The 23,707-nt window shown below is 32.4% G+C and overlaps 1 protein-coding gene across 5 annotated transcripts in view; it reads right to left on the bottom strand.

Annotated features, from left to right (window-relative positions):
* The window catches only part of LOC148607259 (neurofibromin-like), a 58,408-nt gene that overhangs the window by 6,000 nt on the left and 28,701 nt on the right, over positions 1-23,707 (bottom strand). For 2 of the 5 annotated variants that reach the window (XM_088545765.1, XM_088545770.1), the window contains 26 exons: positions 23,033-23,125; positions 21,687-21,823; positions 16,828-17,002; positions 15,717-15,881; positions 15,043-15,135; positions 14,142-14,327; positions 13,051-13,174; positions 12,748-12,885; positions 12,065-12,229; positions 11,295-11,396; positions 10,742-10,879; positions 10,246-10,426; positions 9,665-9,848; positions 8,987-9,074; positions 8,518-8,604; positions 7,942-8,061; positions 6,838-6,955; positions 5,953-6,093; positions 5,187-5,407; positions 4,473-4,534; positions 3,721-3,835; positions 3,177-3,257; positions 1,862-2,002; positions 1,378-1,504; positions 916-1,003; positions 94-137 (listed from right to left, as the gene is read on the bottom strand). In XM_088545765.1, the coding sequence (XP_088401891.1) occupies positions 94-137; positions 916-1,003; positions 1,378-1,504; positions 1,862-2,002; positions 3,177-3,257; positions 3,721-3,835; positions 4,473-4,534; positions 5,187-5,407; positions 5,953-6,093; positions 6,838-6,955; positions 7,942-8,061; positions 8,518-8,604; positions 8,987-9,074; positions 9,665-9,848; positions 10,246-10,426; positions 10,742-10,879; positions 11,295-11,396; positions 12,065-12,229; positions 12,748-12,885; positions 13,051-13,174; positions 14,142-14,327; positions 15,043-15,135; positions 15,717-15,881; positions 16,828-17,002; positions 21,687-21,823; positions 23,033-23,125 (3,314 nt within the window). Of the gene's footprint in view, positions 1-93; positions 138-915; positions 1,004-1,377; positions 1,505-1,861; positions 2,003-3,176; positions 3,258-3,720; positions 3,836-4,472; positions 4,535-5,186; positions 5,408-5,952; positions 6,094-6,837; positions 6,956-7,941; positions 8,062-8,517; positions 8,605-8,986; positions 9,075-9,664; positions 9,849-10,245; positions 10,427-10,741; positions 10,880-11,294; positions 11,397-12,064; positions 12,230-12,747; positions 12,886-13,050; positions 13,175-14,141; positions 14,328-15,042; positions 15,136-15,716; positions 15,882-16,827; positions 17,003-21,686; positions 21,824-22,316; positions 22,448-23,032; positions 23,126-23,707 lie in introns of all 5 variants that reach the window. The other 3 variants (XM_088545767.1, XM_088545766.1, XM_088545769.1) reach the window with 3 other exon arrangements.

Here is a 23,707-nt window from a genome sequence, read left to right as displayed (position 1 = left end):
ATTTGAAAATGAATACTGTGAATGAATTTCTGTTATTGGGATACCAATTTTAATGATCCTATCACTTCACTCAGATTGTTTAACTATACCTACCAGCTAGATATGGCACAGTCTGTGGTGTAACTTCAAATTTATCTCTAGTAAAAGAAAAAAAAAATAAACAGAGCATATGCAAAAATACTAATACCATGTGTTTGTTTTTTAGATCGCTCATATTTGTGAGTTTCTTCTATTTTTTTTTTAAGTTTAATTGGTTAGTAAAGTTCTTGTTTTCTTGAATAATTTTTGTCGTCTCTTGACTCTCAATGATGCTGTATTAATTTCAATTACCAATGTATAACTATTCCGACCCATTGACTAGGTTGGCTATGATGATGTGGGATTTTAATGCCCTTGCCACAGTTTTACTGAAATCAGCTGATAAGTGCCTCTATAATTACCTAAATTATGACTTCAGATAATACTGAACAATTATTCAGGTTGGCTTTAACTGATATCAACCAACTGAGTCCCTGTGATGACCTAATTAATGACCTCTGATACTACTCATCAGTTGGTTGATATGAATCAGTACACTGTTATGACCCATTTTATGACCTTAAGATACTACTGACTTGGCTCATTTGAAAGATAATAACAAATGGTTAAAGACACTGTATTCATTACTATGACACTGCTCACCTGTTGGTTAGTTTAGCCATAATGGATAACAGCTGATAAAGGACACACTGTAATGACCTTATAGATGACCTTAAGACAATACTCACCTGTTGGTTGGGTTGAAGTTATTGCTAAGGAAGACCTAATTTATGACCTTAAGACACTACTTACCTGTTGGTTGACTTAACTGTTATGGATAACAGCTGATTGGGGTTGCTGTAATAACCTAAATTATGACCTTAAAACATTACTCACCTGTTGGTTGGCTTGACTGTTATGGATAACAGTTGATTAAGGACCCGTATCGTTCTTGAGACAGTTGTTGGTTGTGGATGTCTAAATCCTGTTATAACAAAGAAATGGTTTTGAAATCAAGAGAATACCAGGCATGGATATAGTGTGAAATTTTTGTCATCATAAATTGCACCTAGACAGACAGACATCTGATTTATTCAAAATTAAAATTTACAGAACTGTGAAATGGCAGAGGGAACATTCTCCTCGTTCATCAGAACAACTGCAATTTTTTGCATGAAATCTTGATTATCCACACTTTTAAGATACAAATTCCTTAAACAGAAAAAAAATGAAACATTTTGGCAAGCAATCATGCTTTTTCCATCACTTTCACCCCTATTGGTAATTGCTTATGTTAACATCCCTGAACCTCAAATCTTGAATAATCCTGGCATTAATTCTTGAAGAAAAATCTCTCACCTTTGAGTAAATGCCCAACCAGAGCAAAGTTGAAGTTAGCCTTAAAACTAAGTCCCATAGCATGGTCTAACTGTTTAAAATGCCATTCTAAAGGTTCTCTTGTCTCCATCATAATTGCCTCTAACGGCTGTAATTATAGAAGCATTTTTTTTTACTATAAATATATTTAATAATAATGTCATGTAATGTCACAATTTTACCATAGTTCCATAAATACTTTAAACATATTCATTTTCATGGTAACTAATATTTTGGAGATTTTCTAAAGTGAACTTTTTCATGGATATCATTTTTCACGGTTTGAAATTCTCTTAGCATTACAAAGTATTAAAAACAAATGTTGTTTTTACCATTTATTGTTATTTCTGTCCACTGTGCAAAATAGCGAAAATTGTATTTGGTATTTTATGATAAATAATACATTATACAAACACAGCTATGACTATCAGACAATTCTAGTACAACATGTATCTTTAATACAAACCTTAACATCAAATAACCCCATGTTATCTAGTGTGTGTAAGTTCTGTTCTAACAAAGCCAATCCTGCCGCATACAGAGACAACTCGTCTAACTGTAGAACAGATATCGCTACCCAAAACAGGAACTTATGGATAGGAGAATCCTATGAAAAGATTTGAATTATGTGCAAAATTATCTTAAAGAAAGTTCAGGTTCAATGCATATGGCTAAAACTAAAAAAACTTTGAACTTCTAAAAGCATCATAGGTAGCAGCGTATTTGTAATCATTCACTTCAATTTTTGTAGTTGTTTATATCAGTCATCATGCAGCAAGATAAGGTAAGATCTCTAATAAGCTTAACGTTTTTGTCAATGTTAGTTAGTTTTATCAATTAAGACAGGTTTAACCTGTAAAAGAACAAGTTTTAAAGAGGTAGACCTAGGGTAAAGGACATAACCCTAAATCATTGAAACGTTTGTGTAAAGCATTTTACATCTATCTCTTCTAAGCATCTTAGTAACTTGGATTGATTTCATTCTATTTCAAATGAAATTGAATAGGATACAAACATATGCCTGATTTCAAGACTTATGTCCCTTACCCCAGGTCTACCTCCTTAAGTTAGAGTGGCCTTATCAATGACAACACAAGTTCTAGTAAACTTGGGATGATTGGTCTGTGGGCAGAGTGTTCCATATTGTATGAAACTACCTTACACTACAACCACATTTTTGTTCTCATTGAGAGCTACTGGGTCATTTTGCCTGCACTAAATCCATAAATCCAACTGGCTGTCACTCGCTGTCAGATTGAAATCAGGCTCTCAGTGATTCTATGTTCTATTTTGTTTATTTACTGTTATGAGTACTTCTGGACTGTCTACCAAAAGATCTAACACTAGAAATAAACGATTATAGGATGATCCCTAGGCCTGAGTACAGCAGTATCTACATGTACTTACTGATCTCAGTAAAGGTTGTAACCTGGTCAGACTAAAGAATGATCCCTTAGCCTGAGTACAGCAGTATCTACATGTACTTACTGATGTCAGTAAAGTTGTTACCTGGTCAGAACAAAGAATGATCTCTAAGCCTGAGTAAAGTACATGTACTTACAGACCTCAGTAAAGGTTGTATACTGGTCAGAATAAAGGATGATCCCTAAGCCTGAGTACAGTACATGTACTTACAGATCTCAGTAAAGGTTGTATACTGGTCAGACTAAAGGATGATCCTTAGCCTAAGTACAGTACATGTACTTACAGATCTCAGTAAAGGTTGTAACCTGGTCAGACTAAAGGATGATCCTTAGCCTAAGTACAGTACATGTACTTACAGATCTCAGTAAAGGTTGTAACCTGGTCAGACACATGACTATGGCTTCTATTAACACTAAATCTGTAAACGATTCTAATGCCTACAAAACACAAAGAAATATAAGCTGTGTTCAAGATTAGTCTGAAAACCCCTTTACCTATGGTGCAATATTCGAACAAGCAAATTTATACATAATTTACCCCAGTCCAAAATGCTGTTTATGTTTATTTTTTTCTGGATTTTGTTTCATAACAATGTGTATGTTTTGTTCACTTTTTATGGTGTTCAAAGTTTCATCAATCAATTTAAAATTCATTACTAACAAAAAAGGTCTTTTCAAATAAAAAAAAATTGTGTTCCATGAAAATGAAAAAAAAATAGCACACTGAAAATTTATGCTTGCAATAAAAATAATTCTACAATATGTTCATGGATGCCATATACCATTTTCAAAGTAAGACTATCAAACCTAAACAAAAAAAATCTTCCACAAGCCTTAATTAATTAGGGAATAAATGGCCCTAAAACTGGAATTATCTCCCTTAAATAGCAATATTACAAACCTTCATCATAATTTTGAGCAGTTGTTTGACTTCTGAGTCTGTTACAGTTTTACTGATACAACCGAACACAATGATAGCTCTAGGCTGTAATGCAGGGTTGTACTGGAATGCAAATCTGAAAACAGGAGACATTTCAGCAAAAATACTCTTAAAACAGGCTGATGTGTTGTGGTAAGAAAGCAATGGTGAGAGAGAAAACTCTTCTTCTCACCCTTTTACAAGCAATTTGTAGCCATATGCACCCCCCTCCCTTTGCAAAAATTAAAAGTTGAACAGCTGAAGTTCACTATCTCCAGTAAAATTTGTTGAATCAAAATGGCAGCCTAACAACAAATGGTGACTAACAATCCTGCAAAATTTAAACAGAATCTGTCATGTGGGTCTATTGGAATTAGCTCCTCTGGTGTGACCAGAAAATTGACAGACACCAGTATTTCTATGTCCCTTTCTATGCAGTGCCAGGGGAAAAAAAATCTCCCAGTATTCCATAAGAAATAAACTGCGGCAAGAGAGAAACTTTCTTCTTTTCACAACAACATTTTCAGATGATACATAATTAAGGGAATATTTGATTTCAAGAAGTTTTGATTCAATTTAACATATGCAAAATTAGTCCCGATAATAGTGGCTCTAGATGTGTTTCTTGCACAGACAAAATATCTCTGTAACAATTAAAAATAAAAAAATTCTAAACCAGTGCGCCAACATGATTGTAATATGTAAAGTATGCAACATCACAATACTGTACCAACCTTTTTGACAGATCAGTCCATTGTTGTAACCAATCACAATTTGGAATGTCTTTAACACTGGCCTAAAATACAGAAGCATATTTTTTTCTGAACTCGCCAATTCACAGTAATTTCAAAACTCAATAGCTTCTACTATCATTTTAAAGACATGTACACATAAAAATTAATTTTCATTCAATTGTAAAATTCTTCATGACTAAAACAAAATTCCTCGAAATAAAATGACAAATTCCAATTGGAGAAAGATATTCTTTTGAATAAAACAATCTTGATAAAATAAGGCAAATTCAATTTACAAAAGTATTCCTACTGTGAAAGTTCTTTAATACGTGGATATCAATTTTCATGAGAAGGAAAGAAACATTAGTTTGTGGATTCTTGAAATTGTAATTTTGAGGTTTTCAGTATACACATCAATGGAAATACCTTATCATTGGGAATCAAATTTAGTGGTTTAGCCTACCCACAAAGCCATAAAATTGGCATCCAAAAAAAAAACACAAAAATTGGTACCCACAAAAAGCACGAAAAATGGCACCGACAAAAACCACGAAAATTGGCACACACAAAAAAAAAAACCACAAAAATTGGCACCTACAAATCTACGAAAATTGGTGCCCACAAACACCACGAAAATTGGCAACCACAAAAGTTAGCACCCACAAAACCACGAAAATTGGCACCCACAAACAGTACTACTTTCACTGTAGTTACCTCCATAATTTCAAGAAGAGCATCAACAATAGTTTCTAATGAGCTGAGTGATAACTTCTCATGTTCTGGAGGAGACATTGTGAACGAACGATCTCCTGGTCGGAAACTGGTACGGAATGCACTAACGGCTGCAGACTTCACTTTACTGATACCAAACAACTGGTAGAACTTTGGCAGAGAAAACTCAGCCAAGCTCATTTTAAGTACTTTTAATGTGGCTTCTGTAAAAGACAAAAAAAGTCAAAATTATCATAACACATGGTACTTCAATCAAAGCATTTATATACAGGACAAATGTGTTTACACGACTTACACCTCAGTTGATCAAAAGAAATTTTGTTTTACATTTTATTTAAAGTAAAGCAATAGACAAGTTCTCTAAATTTGCTCCTGCTACTGAATTATGGTTTCCAAACCGTAAATTAATGTCTTTGAAACTTACAAGGGAGATAATAGACAGTGAAAAACCATTGACTAAAATTTCTACACAAAAATGGAAAATTAAAAAAAGTTGCTTATTTCATGTAAAATATAAATTCATATTAATGGGGGCTTACAGCATACGATATAAACATTGAATAACATAAATTATGTTAATTACATTTAAATTTATATCAAAGTAGTTTTTTTTTACATGTGAAGCAGTGAATTAATATATTAAACAGCTGTCCATTTTTTTTTCCAATGTATCAAAAATAATTGTAGAGCTGAGGACATACAACAACACTTAATATTATCTGCATTCAGGCTCTCAAGGATGTCTTACCTTTGAAATTGAGCTGTGAACATGTACAAAGAGAATGGATGATGTTGATGACAAGCCCATGTGTTGAGGCTCTCAGAGACAATGGTCCTGTACACACAAGTAATGTCACAATGTGGAATAAAAATGGCAGATGACTGGCGACTGAAACAGAATAAAGCAAAATTATTTATTGATAAATATTTGCTTCTACAGAGAAGCTGAAGAAAACAACCATGCAATATATCCATGCATTAGCATTTTTGGAAAAGATCCAATGCATTCTGAAAATGAATTTGAAAATATTGCATTGTTGTCAACTATAGATACCGGTATTAATCATTTCAAAATGCATACATTAGTTGTTGAAACTGCTTGTTTGATATCATGTAGATGTAATCAATGCATCCATTGAGAGTTAAGAAAATTGCAACAGAATTTGGATGGATGAACAGATGGACAGATGGATGGATGGAACGACAGACAAGATGATTTCAATATATCAACAAGTCAACAAATGGGGATATAACTTAGCCAAGGAGTGGATGAACACTAGGTTGAATTATGCAAATAAAAGTCCTTTGTAGATTATTTATGCAGTAGCTCGTTATCAGGGGTTTTTTTTCCTTCATTCAAAATAATTGAAAGGGATACAGTTTCATTCCTATTCAATAAAGTATATATATATACTGTAAATCGTGAAATTTTCTTAGTGATTTCATTATTGCCACTTTCGTTGTAAAGACCTGTAACACAAAAATTACACTGTCTTCCTTTTAAGAAAATTAAAACATACTTTGAGGACCAATCACAAATTTAACACTATGCACAAGCAGTTTTTTCTGCATAAATCATGAAAAGAGAGAACACAAAAATTTCTGCATAAAATTCTTTTTTTTAAACACCTACCATCTAATGAGTTATTGAATGACAACATGAGAAGATATCTGGCTAAAATGGCTATATCATCCCACATCAGATGTTGTTCCAGGGTAGGTGTTGGGGATGTACAGGTTTTATCTATCAGCTGCAAAGAAATACACAGTTTGTTGATGTAACATATACAGAATAACGGCAATTTTGAGGTTGAGACATGAAATATCCTGTAAGCTTGTTAGGCAAGATGCAATGTTCTGTCGAGACATTCAAAACTAACACTTCTCTATTTATCAGTAATGTCACAATCTATTTGACCTAGCCTTGTTATGGTGTATACATCTGCACCTGTAGAGCTGATTTGTTCAAAGTGTCATTTCCTCTTTGGTCTACCAGAGATTTAACTTTTTATGAGCAGCTCGGTAAATTTTTCTAGAAAAGCAAAGGATGCTTACCCTACCGGTGCACTTGGTCTATGCTGTCAGTTTTTAGTGGAGTCTGAGTTGCTCATTTATATTTGTTGTTTTGTATGTATTATTTTGGTTATTTTATGTTTTTGTTGTATTTGTCTGTTTTCCATGTATGGTCTTTGTCCCTGGATTTTTCAATTTCTGCTAGAATCTTGATTCCCATGATTACTCTTGTCATAGAAATATTTGAAGTATCATGACAGCTTACTGCCAAATAAAATTTATCAGGCATTAGAACAATGGAAAAGAGATAACATTGTGGTCAATATTAATAATCAAGTACTGACATATAAATAGTCAATCATAGTTTAACTGTAATTTCATCAGAACTTAATTTTATAACACATTTATGCTTAAAGTGAATATCATTCATAAGTGGTCAAAGATTATATCTAAATCCCCAAAAACAAGACCAAACTACAGCAATCAATAAAACAATTCAATTTTTGACACGACATTTTACCAAAAAAGCAAATTATTCCTGAAATCAAATTTTAAAGATGATTACAAGTAATTAAAAGTGTGATTTTGGCTGTTACACGATTCATACTAAATACTGTCAATAATTATAATCATAACTATGATGAAATTTTATACCTCTACATATACTTTTTATTACTACAGTAATTTTATTAAATTGATAAAATGTACAAATCAAGTAACATACCCTACACAGTCGACCTATGACCTTTCTAGATACCAGCTGTACATTAGCAGAGGTTAAGGCCACAGCAGTGTCAGCCATAATTTCTGCCTGTATGGAACCAAGTCCCCCAGTGACACTTCTCTGAAACAAAATAGGAGCTTTCCAATATCCATTGCCAAGTCATATTATTGATGTTTAAATGAATATGTCCATTTCTAAAGAACACACCCCCTTTTAAAATGATCTAACCCCACTAATGAATATCAATTAGTTAAAAAATCAATAAAAAATGATTTTGTGTGTGTTTATACACTGATTTTAAATGACTTGCATTTTAATTACTAACACATGTACAACTTTCTTAAATACGCTCCTAGAAATAAAAAAAAAATTTCTGATGTTGATTTCATTTTCACATCATAAAAACAGTAAGAAAAGCTGATATATTTTTTTTCCAACAGAAATTTATAATAATACCTTAATGAAACTGTCCAGAACCATATCCAGTAAACAATACCTTAATGAAACTGTCCAGAACCATATCCAGTAAACAATACCTTAATGAAACTGTCCAGAACCATATCCAGTAAATAATACCTTAATGAAACTGTCCAGAACCATATCCAGTAAATCTGCTACTTGTCCAATATTACCCCAGATCTTGGCTTGTATTGATGGGTACATCTACAATTGTATGATTTTAAATTATATAAGCTCAATTCTAAGAGTTACTTTCACTTACATGTAAATTTAAGGCATCAATTGTTAGCTAATAATATCTAAGCATAAACAACTGCACTAATATTTTTTGTGGGGGAGCATGTAATTCACAACCATAACTTCACATAATGCAATGTCTTTACCGACAGACTAAAACTTACCAGAGTATTCTTGTAATACTTCAAAAAGAGTGGGAATCAGTTTGGTCTAAAATTAAAATGTACAGTTATAATCATCTTTTAAATATGACCTTTTCTTACATACTTTTAAATTATACCATTACATCACATTTTTTTTGCAGTAAATGACACACCTATAGACTTCAAGATTCATATCAAACCCATACCTCCACTTCCTCTATTGTCATTGTAATCAACTTGTCTAGAATTAATGCCACCTTCTGTCTTTTGTTTTCATCTGTATGCCGACAAAATCTGTTCAAGAATTAAATATAAATGCTAATTGTGTTTAAAAAGTAACAACCATCTCACGATTTAATAGTTTAATAAAAGCATGGTCAGAGTGAAAAACAAGATAAATGTAAAATTGATCTGGTTAGGGCAATAACTCTTGATCTAAAAGTGTGATACACTTCATATAAATCTAATTTCATCTGTATTGTTAATGCTATGTTTCACAAAATAGATTTAAAATTTGAAATTTGAACACAGTCGGTACGTCTTTACACATCACCTACAAATAAAATGCTTGAAGAACATTCATACTAGAATCAATATGGATATCCAATTTGTAAAGAGGGAGTTTTATCAAAACTGAAGGCCATTTGTTGAGAGATAATTAGTCAACCACATCTTCTTCTTTTCAAATTGCTAATTCTAACTTCACAATCTCTCAGCATTTGTTTTCATCTTTGCTACTTTAATTTTATGAGTAGAGATCATCTACATTGTTAGAGAATTCACATTCCCTTTAGAACTGACATTTATGACTCAATGAACTTGGAAAAAGCAAAAGAATATATACCCTGTCAAAAATTACACTTTTACAGTTTTATCAACAATACCTGGTAAGATTTGGTAACCAAGGAGTGATGTATTCTAGACACAAATGTTTCAGCTCTATGTTGGAGTTACCAAAGCCCTGTATACATTCCTCCAGAAACTCCAGTGTCAGGTGGGGCTCATTGGCAGCTAGTGTCTCACTGATCGTCTTAATGAATATGGTGTTGTTAGCAGGTATACACAAACCTAAAATATAGTGTTACACGTTCTTCAGAAATTTTTTTTTTTGCACAAACTTAGTCTTTGCAAAGTATGCCAGTCTGACAGTCAAGTCCACTATAATTCTGGAACTACGACCAGTCCAGTTAAATTTTGTTTGGACCAGTAAATCACACCAACTACCTTAAAGGTCCAATGTCTAGTAAAGTACTTCATAACTTAGCAAAGACTATAAATTGGAGGAAAAAACAGAAAAAAAGGTTACTGAGAATGTAAGAAAATCGCAATGCTCCAATTCCAGTAAAGGAGAACTTAGAAGCCCATTGAAATCTCAAATACCCTGAGAAAGATTTTTAAAATCGTCTCCTAGGGAGTTCTGAGTTTTCTATTCAGTACTCTGATACTAGTGTTATTTACAATTTACCTGTAGTTTCCAGAAGTTGTCCTTCAATTTTGAGATCAAATGTTTGAGTAAGAGCGCAGAGTAAATTGTAAGCAGCCGATCGTAAACTAGGATCTGAGCTGCCCAAGTTAAGCAGAGCCACATTAAGTAGCGTCCCTGGTACATCTTTTGGTCTGATCTTTGTATGTACTGTAACTGTATCCTGGAAAAAATTAAAATTATTTGAGATCTTGACTTCTGCTTCATACATATATTTCCATATTTTTGTCACACACTGTGGAAAATAATACATTTTCATGTTTCATAAATGAGAGCAGGCCTGGGTGAAACAATAATTTAGTCTAAGAATATTCTCAACTTCCAGGGTAGCAACAGACAAAGTCTAGAAATTTAATGACGTCAGAATATTCTGGTACTAAAGTAATTTTTTCAAGTTGTGTGGTGCCACAACCTGAAAAAAGACTATCTGTTTTATTTTTTTGATGTGCAGGAGAACTGAAGTTACCAAATTACTTACTGGTTGTGAGAGTTCCCATCTTGTCCTGATGTGTATGATGTCATGAACAATATTGTCGCAATCATTATGGATGAAGGATAGAGGTCCACTCTCATTGGATATCGTCAGTGTAAACTGGTTGTCATCGACCAAACAGACCTGTCAAAAACAGAGATATTCTTCGTACAAACACTCAATTCTAAACTGAGATATCTCTGAGTTTTATCTGTTATACAAAGACAATTTTCATCCAAGTCAAATTATTGTGAAAATGGCCACAATTACATTCTCAAATGTTTTACAAAAATATACATTGTAAAATGTACGACATCAAAATGCATTGATCAAGAAAATAACACACATAAACATGTAAATTTTCTTTACATTTGCTGTCAGAAAATATACAAGAATTTAACCCCTCCACAAAAATTTCCCTCTAACTTGTTTAAAATGTTAAGACATTGAACTGAAAACTACATCCATGCAAAATATTGGGCCTACCCGATGAAGCTTTTTTCCCAAATTAAAATTTAGGGCAACTATACGACTTAACCAACTCTTCCCCAATACAAACCTCTTCTATTTCTGAGGCATAATACACATCATTCAGTAAGACCTGGTGTCCCAAGACTCTCAACTTCTCTGCTGATGTTATCTGTATAGCATTAGGTCCAACCTGAAAGTTTACAATGCAAAAATCATATTAAGTGCACTTATACTGAGCATTCACGTGTCAGAGTTTAATATGATAATGCACAGCTGGCAGACACACTAATTCTAAGTCAAGTAGTCTTATCTGTTGCATTTCACCATACAAAATTCTTTTTTTTTATCATGAGACTATAACTCATGCAATATTTGAAACTTTTACAGGGCAACTTCCCAAACGGCCAATAAAAAATGCATTTGATTAGTGCTAATCATTTTCAGATCTGTTTATACTACTTGATGACAATCTATATTTTTCTCAGTATTCTATGGACATGATCCTTAAAAATCCTGAACTTTCTGAAATTTTAACAAAAGGTACTATGGAGATATTCACAATCCATAGAGCGTAATTTGCTGTCAGAATTCGTAAAAATAACGGAATATCTGTATAAGTAAACACCCCTCAATTGAGCACTCACCTAGGTGGTAAGTGAATATTTCCTGACTATTATTTTAATGAATCTGAACAATGCAGTTTTAGTTACATGTTTATTGAGCACCCCAAAACATTACCAGTGTGCCAAACCAATACTCAATACTTACATGTTCAATGTTAAGGGGTCCCTTAAATGAAGCTGGCTAGTGAAAGTTTCCCTTGGCAGCTTGCAACAGAATGTTTATGCCCATACTTACCTTAATGGTGACTTTGGTATCCTTATGAGACAGTTTGAGTGCATTGTTAGATATTTTGAGATCCTCTTCTAATGATAAGGTTGAGCCAGGAAGTTTTATCTGATCAGGTTCTATAAACTCATGTAACTTGGCAGGATGATCTATAAACACCAATTTCCTGTTGCCCTGTAATGATAAAGGTCATTTCTTAAAGGTCAAATAAGTATGTTGCCCTAACAAATTATAGCAATGCAATATACATCATTTTTCCATTCTCAATATTTCCAGGGATTATTTTACGGTGTTGTCAAACAAAGCGGAAATTGGTTAAATCAGATATAAATTAACAGGGGAAAAAAAGAATCATAATGGTAAAATCCGGATTTCAAGTAGTGGAATTCCACTAAAAAGCAGAAAAAAATCATCCCTGTGTTTCTAACCAACTTGGCGGTGTCCTGCTTCATAGCTTGACAACTGGTCGGCTCAGAAAAGGAATAATACAACTAAGTCGGATGACATTACCTACCAGAGAGCTGTTGCTTCTGTAAGTTTACACATAAAACAGCTGGCTACCCAATTCAGACTAATACAATATAGGGTCTGTTCAACTGATTAAGAATTCTCATTCTAATATGCATGAAATAAGCCATATGATAAAAATTACAATCAGTATTTTGTTTCCTTTCTGCATTTTCTTTACTTACCCTCAGAGGTGTTAGGATTCTATCATGATACTTGGTATACTCTCTAACCCAGGAATTACAGTTATAAATGTAAGCTTGTACAATGTTCTGGTAAACAGCTTCTGGCATGACTACAAACCACTTGGACAGGAAATCAGTCTGCAAACAGAGAAACTATATCAAATAGTAGCATTCTAAAAAATGTCAAATGGGTTCTGTTTTAAATGTGGACAAAATTGTATGAAAAATAGATACAGCAAAAGTCATTACCTATTCAACATGTATGGGTAAAATCTATCACCAGCTCAAAAGGTCTGAACTTACCCTAAATCTATTTTCTGCACATGTATGGGTAAAATCTATCACCAGCTCAAAGGGTTTATTGTAGAATGGTTTCAAGGTCAATAATACATGGTATATCAACAGGTCACCATTGATTTCTCCAACCCTGAAAAAAACATTACTCTTTAATATGTAAGTACAATTTTAACACTAAACAATAAGTAACACCATTCTGGAAACCTTGGAAAAAAATCACTACACAAATTATAACAATGTGATGTTCAGGTTTAAAGTTTTTTTGTTTTTTTTTCAGTAATGAAGGATTTTGTTGATTTTAGAAGGGACAGTAATTTTTAAGCCTGCACTGCTTATATCTCCTCAACTTTCAGGAGAACTAACCCTCATATGCCAGCATTGGTTTTCTATTACCTTTAGAATATGAAGCATTAAACAATTCCAAAAGAATGACTACAGTGAGTATGGTGTTTTTTTAAACAATACATATTTTATTGTTACAATCAGTTAGCTTTGTAAGTTATGTATTAACTTTTAACGTCCTGCAATTTAAGAAATATTCCGAATAATAACAACTAGTAATGTAATTCGTGCACTTATCTGAAGCATCTAGCAACGCAATCTGTGAACTCACAAGCAACGCTTAAGCAATGCAATTTATGTACTCACTTGTAACACCTAGAAATGCAATTTATGTACTCAGTTGTAACATCTAATACCATTTGTGTACTCACCTGTAACATCTAGAAATGCAATTAATGTACTGACTTTCTAGCAGTGCAGTTTTTGTACTCACCTGTAACCTCTAGCAATGAAAATTATGTACTTACTTAAAACCATTAGAGGTAAAATTTATGTACTCGCTTGTAACATTGATCAATGCAATGTGTGTATTCAATTGTAACATTATATACTTACTTGTAATGTCTAGCAATGTAATAGAAGACAGGACATTGTTGTTTACTGGTCCCTGCTTGGTAAAATATGTGTGTACTCAATTGTAACATTATATACTTACTTGTAATGTCTAGCAATGTAATAGAAGACAGGACATTGTTGTTTACTGGTCCCTGCTTGGTAAAATATGTGTGTACTCAATTGTAACATTATATACTTACTTGTAACGTCTAGCAATGTAATAGAAGACAGGACATTGTTGTTTACTGGTCCCTGCTTGGTAAAAGATGTGTAAGTTCTTGAGTGACTTAAACTCATCTTTCTCATGCATGTTATGTTTGGACATGAGTTCCTCAAACTTGGTACTGGTCATGTCCATACTGCTCCATCTACAAGAGACAAGACTACTACTGTTCACATGCTTTCACTGTCCTTCTACAGCACTGTCAAAACCTGTTGTGGTCTGGATAAATTATGTCATGAATCCCTCCCACCTTTTCATGGTATGTTATTACAGAAAGTGTTCCTACATTCTCATTACTGCAAATACAGTAAGTACAATTGACTCTTTTACATAATGTTTTTCTTGATTCTAAATCAACCCCAAACAACGAAAGAAAATATATTGAAAACATGAACAGTTTAAAAAGTTTCTACCAATTAAAATAAAAGAATAAAGGGTTTTTATTAGGTAGCAATATTTTAAAAAAGAAATAACTCCAATTTTGATAGCAGCTAAACAATACTGCAAGTGATAATAGTAGCAATTAGAGAGATATTGCAAACAAATGCTTAATTTAGTTGGTTTTCTATCTTGCTTCTTGCTTCTTTTTTTGGAGGGGAGTAATGTTTGGTCTTCAGTATTGAAAAATAATGAGAACTTATCGTTGACATAAACTCATACAAAATATTACACCATTTCATCCCAAACTCTCCTGTAATTTTTTCAGAGCATGGAACAAGAATTTCTAGAGAGGGTCTAGAACTTAAATTAGATACCAGGTATTTACATTTGTAGCAGGGAAGAAACAAATGTTTTCCTTTCTTTGGAGTTCTCTGTAAAAAAAAGTACTGTTTCTATGGTATACATTTATTGAGTGATTGAATTGCAAAAGTACTTACTGTGAGTCCAAGGGTCTATGTTCTGGAGGACCTAGATAGGCCAGGAGGGTTGCCATTTTGTCAAATGGTCTTCTACCAACTGCCTTGTGATCTCTGAATCAAAACAAATATTAAATCAAGCCAGATCTGAGTTCTTTCCCCTTGCCCTTTCAAATGGGAATTTCCATTTTTTTTTTAAAACAGACCAACAAATCTTAAAGTAACAGCTATGCCATCCTTGCTAAGCAAAAATGCTGATCTACCATTCTTTTCTTTGGAGCTCAGTCTAAAAATCCTAAATCCATTAAAAATGGAAGGAAACTTAACTCTATGACCATAAATACTGTCCCAAAAAATGTTTTTAATTCTTTTTGTATAACATGTGGATGGACAGCAGTATACAATTGAATATATTTGTCTAAACAAATGTGTGTATCCCACATTCCAAAGTTAAATGGGGTATAACTCCCATAAACTTCAGTGTATCATAATTTGTGGGTTATAGGCACAACTAAATGTCCTAACAACCTACAATTTTCATGAAATTTGGTGCAGTGGTTTCCCGACTTTGTTTTGCTTACAAAAGTGTGACTGACAGACGGACAGGGCAAAAATGATAATTTTCCCCAACAAAGTTGGGGAAACATAATAAAAAGGCTGTCAAAAGACAGGCATATAATAAAAATCATATATACCTTTTTTCTCCTGTGTATCTGCTGCTGGACAAGTAATCACCTATTTTTTCTTGATTATTCCACAGCAGCCGGTGCAGAGCAATGACATTGGCATCATTGATGAAAGAGAGGCTATGGTTGCCAGTGTCAGGAATGTCACAATCTGAGGCTATTTCTGTGAAAAATCTACAATTAAAACATACAGGTAATATACACCACATTTTCTAGCAGAATGAGTTTTATGATTAATTCAATCCCCCAGCATCGAGATGGTTGTATAACAAATTTAACTTCTGTCATCAGCAATCTTTATAATTTAATTAGCAACTGTTGACCATCCCAATTTTTTTAAAGGGACTAAATAAAGTAAAATTTATCATTGTGATCAGGGAGTGTGAACTTTTGTTTCAACGAGTAATCTGAAAACCAATGCTCATTAGTAATATCCATTCTCAAAATTAAGTACAGCTCTGTCTTACAACAAGGCAAATGCTTGTGATAAGTGATTCAGGCATACATCAATTTCAAAAATCTTATTAATATAAATCATTCAGTAAGCCTTATAGAAACTTAATTCGACAAAAAGAGCACTCATGAAAGTTGGTCACTGGAGATATTAACACTTAAAACTTGGCATCATACTACTTAAGAAAAGTATAGGAAAATTATATGCCAAAATTTTTATACCATAACCAGTCAAAAATTATTTTACAATAAAAAGCAGATCCAAGGAAATGGAGGAAGAGTTATTTCAGGACATAACAAACGAATTTGAACAGTTTCATTGTTCATTTAGAGGTATGATGAATCACCCTCTGCCTGATTTTTAGACAGACACATACTTCAACTGTTGTCAACAATACCAAAAATAGAATCCACTAATATGGCACACATTCCATGTGTAAAGCTGGTGTTAAAATATTAAGTGGTTTTGACAAGTACCGGAAGAAAACTGTGAAAACTTTTACAAAAACATTGTGATGGACAGACAGATTAAAAATGGTAAAACAATATGCACCCTCCTTCCAAGAAGAATGTAATCATGAGAACCTACCAAACCAGCTTTAAAAACACAGAACAAACCAATCAGAAGACTAGTTACAAACAGAATTACAACTTTCTATTAACCTACCTCCTCCCTGCCTCAAAGTTGGTTTTGAGGAAGTCATTAAAAGTCCTCATGTGAATCTCTTTAGTAAAGAGTAGGTGGTTGGCAATATTTTGCATTATTTTACACATCAGTGTCAGTCCTCGTTTCACTTTGGTTGATGGCTCCTCATCTATGATCCCAGACTCATAGGGAGATACTACATGTAAAATAGACAGCGACTACACAAATGGTTAACTTCACAATTGTGTCATAATAAATTTTTTTATTGTGTTGCACAACTACAGTATTTGTTCTACATGGTGTGAAATTTACTACTATTTAATACATTTATTGTATTATATATTTTGCACATTACAAAATGACATAGATTTTCTCTTTCTATATATATGTATATTATAAATTATATTATAAATTTGTAAACATCTAAATATGTTCAACATTACCAATTGATGGTAAAATTGACATTGAATATTTCAAATAACCGACACCATTCTTCAGCATAAAACTAACCAAGTTCAAGATCAAAACATAGATATTGAAACTGAATCAATCAGTGAATTCTATGAAGATGGTTAATTATTATATATTTGTATATATTTATTCTAATTTGACCTTCCATTTATGGCTAACATTGTCCTAATTCGTGTATTTAACATCAATGATTACTCATAAATTCTAGCACACATTAAGTAAAAGTAAAGGTATTCATCTACATGAATTAAAATAAGAACATATATCATGTGGTAAAGGTTTAAAATTACACAGAATAATTTCTGAGTAAAATCAGACTGCTTAATTTTTATTACATCTTTTCAATAATAAATTGGAAAAAAAACTTAAAAGAAAGAAAAAACTCTTGCATGTGGGAGGTAATTTTTTATTCTGCAACATTTACAACTCTTAATTTTTTACATTTTGTCAACAAATTTTATTGAATATTGGTGGCAATTATGCTACTAAATGTCTGTAAATGTCTGTAATCTGAAAATTACACCAGACTCAATTATTTGCACAGGTAAAATTATGCTGGAATATATTACTGTTAGTTCATTAGTCTGTATTCATAAATATCATTCGTTATAATACATGCATACTTCCATATTACATGTACACTGCTGTTGGAAAGCATTAAAATAATAAACATGTAGATTTAGCATTTATATAATTTCAAAATTTAACCCTTAAATCTGTAATATTTTTTTCAACTAGGATATCCCCTTGTTGAAGCCTTTATGGGATATCTTTTCGTATCACTTTGAACCTTGAATATCAGGGGTCTTTTAAACATTCTAGCGGTTGAACTACTTAGTTTGGATTACTTCCCTTACCTCAGATCTAATACTTAGCTACCGATCTTTTATCTACAATATTTACCGATCAGTAATACACAGTGCAGACATACATGCTTGACACATAGAAAATTAGACAAAGAAGACAAGGCATGCAAGCACTTGAAATACAAAGAAAGAACCAATGTTGCTTTTATCATTTTTGAATGTTCTAGCCACTAATGTACCAAATAATTCCAATACAGATAAAGATGCATACACCATAAGTTAATTAGACTACTGAACAACTTTTTCACACAATGCCACATTTTCCTAATTTGAACTGAAGACCTTCTAAACCCCCCCCCTCTCCCCCCCCAAAAAAAAAAGTGCAAACAGCATTTTGTTTAAAGATGTTTCACTTTACCTGTAGTAATTTCTAAACGAAGTAAGTTCTACCATTATCATATCGGGTACTTTAAGTATGGTTTCTCTGGCAATTTAGGTCATAATCCAACCAACCCGTCACTTATTTTTTTTAATACATACTGTAGCAATTTGAATGGCCCACTCTAAAGACCAATTCAAAATCTATTTAACTCCACCTTTTTGAAGATTGTTAAATTATGTTATATCTTCTTAATCCGTTTTTCTTTCTGTAATTTCTGGAAATGGTTCAATAAAATGTTTTCAAGGTCATATGTATAAGGACACATACTAATTAAATAAAACTGTAGTCTTTCAGAAGAAATATATCAATTTTCCCATCACCAACACTGCTAACCTATATTCACAACACACAATGTAAATCTCCAAGGAATAAAATCATTACTTTTTTTCTTCCAAATCACTTAATGTCAAACCATCATTATTTCATAATCTTTGTTTAAATCAGTATCCAAACCACAAAACTGCACAAATTTACACAACACCAAATTATTTAAAAAAAACAAAGAAACCTATCTATACCAGACATTGCACAAAGTCCCCACATGTATCAGTTTTTGATGCATTTTGAACTTGTGTAAACTGAAGACCTTCTAAAACCCCCACCCCCCCCCCCAAAAAAAAAAAAAAAAAGTGCAAACAGCATTTTGTTTAAAGATGTTTCACTTTACCTGTAGTAATTTCTAAACCAAGTAATGGATTATTTTAATCATTTATACATGTATTCTCCTGCAACATAGCCAGTAAAGAATTTTTGGGTTAACTCCCAGTGCATAAATGAATGACACCTACAATATTTACTTTAATGCAGTGCAACCTGTTTAAAAAAAAAAAAAAAAAAAAAAACCTGTATAGACCTGACTAATCCAGACATCTAATGAAGTCCCTTTATTTCTGTCTCAAAGCATTTAAACCTGTGTAGACAGAACACCTGTCCAAACAAATCAAATCAGTCTGAATAGGGTAACTTTAGGCTTTAATGTATTGTAAACTAGGAAGCTTTTGCAGATTCTATGATCTATCTGATTTGCAGAGTTTTTGGTTTGCAATCTTTCCTCAAATTGTGTTATAATTTTCTTTAAAAATTAACCATTATTCATAATAGTTTAATTTTCGTGTTACAGCTCTACTGTAAAAATAAAACTGCCTAAACATTTTCATGGTTTACAGTATATATTTTTTTTTCAGTTTAATTGAGGACCACTCTCTTCTTTGTCTTATTTATCTCTATTTTTACATTTAGCATACTTTGTCAGTTAAAACAAAAATTCTTCTTACTAAGATGGTGTAACATGTAGGGTTGTTTGTGCATATCAAAATGCAAAATGTGTGCCACAAAAGCCATCACAAAAAGTATATATGTAGTAAAAACAGCAAAGTTGTGATATGCGTTTCAAAAAAAAAACATTAGAGAAAATGTTAATACCAAAATATGTTAATTACAATTGATGTGTCCATGAAGAAAAGAAGATATGTTTAACCTAAAAAAAACATAATTTTGTATCTTAGGCCAAATAAAAAATCTTAAAAGGTGTGATAAACTTACGGACATATGGATAGACAGACATCTAGTATTATTATGTTTCCACACCAGATTGACTTGGGTAACAATGCCTCCCTCCCTCATAGCTTGACTTGGGTAATAATGCCTCCCTCCCTTACAGCTTGACTTGGGTAACAATGCCTCCCTCCTTTAAAGCTTTTTATGGGGGAAAATTACCCAAGAACCAAGAAGTTAACTCTGAATGGCCTAATGTTTACATGTTTACTTGCCCTTCTTGGCCACTGTAACCTTAGCTGGGACCTTACCTTCAATATCAATAGAATACCCATAAGAAAAATATTTTCTGAAAGGTGTGTTAAGGCTAACTTAAAAAAATTCTCAGTTAACTGAAACATCAACAAAAATTATAAAAAAGACCTACCTACTCAAAGAATGTTTTCAATTCCAAAAAAACCACTGTTTTGTTCTATTCATTCAATAGTAAATTTCTTTAGGTGCTTTGGCTTTTTTCTCATGAATGAAAAAATCTCCTTTCTACCTACCCAAATTTGCATTTGTGTGCAAGAAAACTGTTAACAAAATGTATTTTAAGAACAGTCAAATTACTTTAACTTCCCTGTTATTATGCTTTGTATTCTCCACAAAGATAGTCCCACAAAACAATAAATTGACATCGGACAGCACCCAAAAATTAATTTAAGTAGATGACCCATTTATATAAAGCCAAATATTAAATTCAAAATCAATCCATCCACTGGGAGTCAAGATAATTGCAATGAAATTGGAACAGCTTGAATGACAGACACACATACATACAGACAGACAGGAGGACAAGGTGATTCGAATATACAAACCACTTGTGGGGTAAAATAAAATTATATTTTCTCGATGATGGACAAATGATGGCAGTAATACTATTTCAGACCAATGACAATGATGTAGCCAAAAACGGACAACTTTGGAAAATATTTTTCATTAAAAAAAAACATAAAATTAATATTCAATATGACAAACAATCAATTTGTTAAATGTCAACAAAAAAAGACAACACATTTAAAACCAAAATCAAACCATTAGTCAAAAACACAATAATTAACCAAACTTATTGGTTAGGGTTAGGATTTGATAACTAAATCATAAGAATAAAAAAAAACTACCAAATAAAAAAACAACAACAAGGTTCTCTTCATGGTTTGTGAGATTTTGGTAGCTATGCTTGTTTTAAAAAAAAAAAACAATTCAGGTTCATATATCAAATGTAATGGCTACAAGTATATGCCAAAACATCTTGCCCAGTATCCATATTCAACCATTTAGAAAAATCTTGATTTCAGTTCCAAGCATAGAGGCAGACTTTGGAAGAAGCATGGCAACCATGCATCCAGTTAATTTTTTTTTTGGTACATAACTTAAAATTTTTCACTGATAATACCCTAATTTTTTTCAATGCCCCAAAATGATATTCTAAAATCCTGGATGTGCTCCCAAGAAATGTTACAAAATTTGTTTGAAGATATTTTGTGTAGATTTCTGTTTTTGGCTTGGATACTTATAGTGCATGGCTGTTCTATGTCACTGAAACAAATCTCACAAACAAAACTTTAGTACAACGGAGATTTACATTGCATCACACCACCACATCTAATTTTAGGAATCTTTACCTATAGCAGGGTTGATGAAACGTAAAAATATGACCGTCCCGATAACGGTCCAAACCGCTTCAGCGCTACTTTGCTGAAATCGCTGAACCACAACTTGGTATAAACAATGGCACATACTCCGCAGTTTTGATGGAAACCTGTCAGTAAAAGGTCAAAGGTCAATGCAGGGTTAGCAGACGACAAGCTCTAGATACAAATGGCCATGCCTGTACTGAAAGGTCAAAAAGGTCATAGTATTACAAGCAATCAGCATTTTGTTGATGGTTCTTATGAAGGAAGGAGAAAAAGGTCATTGTAAATACAAATTCAGTAAAAGATAAAAGATTGAGATACAAGTAAAGCAAACACCAAATTAGCAATATACAAAAAAAATATACTGTAGATGATTTTTAAATATATTAAGCAAAATGATATAAAATTCTAGATTTCATTCAAAGAATATAAAATATTGAAATGCAAAAGTTAAAGTTAAGCATATCTGTGAAAACTAAACACCACAGCCGAAGAGTAAAAAAGAAAAAAACAATAGTCTAAAAATGGCGGAAAAGGTGCTACAAGAACAATCAACAAAAAGCTGAAATTATTTTGTCAGGCAATGTTGTGGAGAAAGAGATTTGCATAATTTGTTACCTAAAGCTGGATTGAAAAACCGTAGAAAAATTACAGTTCCTGTGGCGTGTATACTGTGAACTTGTGGAAACCTCAAACATATCACTTCATATGTACAGTGACACATAATTCGTAATTTTGGCGGGAAAAAACTGAAATATTCCACACATCAATAATCAGCATTTTTAGAATAATTTAAATTGTGAAGGAAATTGACTTACTGGAATTGTAAATTTCACAAATTTTAAATGCATTACAATATTCTAATAGATGGAAAAAAGTATATAGTATCTGATATTATTGCTTAAAGTATAGAAATAAAAAAATAGGAACTTTTTTTTATATTTTAAATCAGTTAAATAATTACTTACAAAGAAAGTTCAAGCCTACTAACAACTAAATGATTCACCAATTATACTTTTTTGTAAAGAAAGAATAAATAAAAGGGGGGATGATTACCTGATCTAATATCAAGACTAGAAAAGGGTACAAATAAGCAAGAAAAGGAATAAATAAATTAGTCTTCATACATGTAAATCATTTACATGTAGATGTAGAATTATAGAGAAGATCATAATGCTTGAAAAGCTGGATCTAAACTTCATCAATTTTGTTTTTAAATTTTAGCCTTATTTAAAGATCTATGGAGAGACATACAAAAATCATTTCTATTCTACCTCCAGCTTTATTGAGCAAATAAGACAGGTTAGAAAAAAATATTCCAATAAAATACATACGAGTGAGCTGATTCTACGATAGCATTGAAAACTTTCTGTGTTATGAGCATCAAGTTTCTCTTATTATCCTCTAACTTCTCTCCATCTTCTATCCTGAAATATCCAAGCATGAAGTGCTTAAAGTGAATAAGAGAAAATTTAGATTCTACACTTCTATATAAGCCTAGAAGACAATCTTTAACTAACCTTACATTATCATACTCAATTACCAGTTTCATCCACTTACCTGCCAAAGCTATACAATTTTCTTTGCCTTAATTCCTTCCAAATATTGTGAAAGTACTTTTGTTTTTTGGGCACCAATGTTCACGGTTTAGGGAAAAATTTTCAGTGTGTAGATTCTTGAATTTGTGGATTTGATAGCTCTATCATACAAACAAAAGGGAAACTTCCTTCATTTTCTTTGGGAAACAAATATCATTGTTTACCAAACCCATGAAAACCACGAAAATTAGTACACCCTAAACAATAATACTTTCACAGGATAAAGGTTGTGTTACAACAAGACTATCATCACTTTAGAAGTTTTATGGTTGATATCATAAACTTTTTATGAAGTGGCAATCTCCTACATGGAATGGATTTGTTCACTCAGTCCAAGTTTCTCTCTTCATTTTCATCAAATGAGCAATTCAGCAACTACAAAAGCAGATGATGACTACCTAACCATTGCAC

Source organism: Perna viridis, chromosome 9 (assembly GCF_037379345.1).
Source record: "Perna viridis isolate PV_CMFRI_1.1 ecotype Kerala chromosome 9, ASM3737934v1, whole genome shotgun sequence".
In the NCBI taxonomy this organism is placed as follows: domain Eukaryota; kingdom Metazoa; phylum Mollusca; class Bivalvia; order Mytilida; family Mytilidae; genus Perna; species Perna viridis.
The sequence above is the reverse complement of the archived record's forward strand: the minus strand, read 5'-3'. Positions and strand labels throughout refer to the sequence as shown.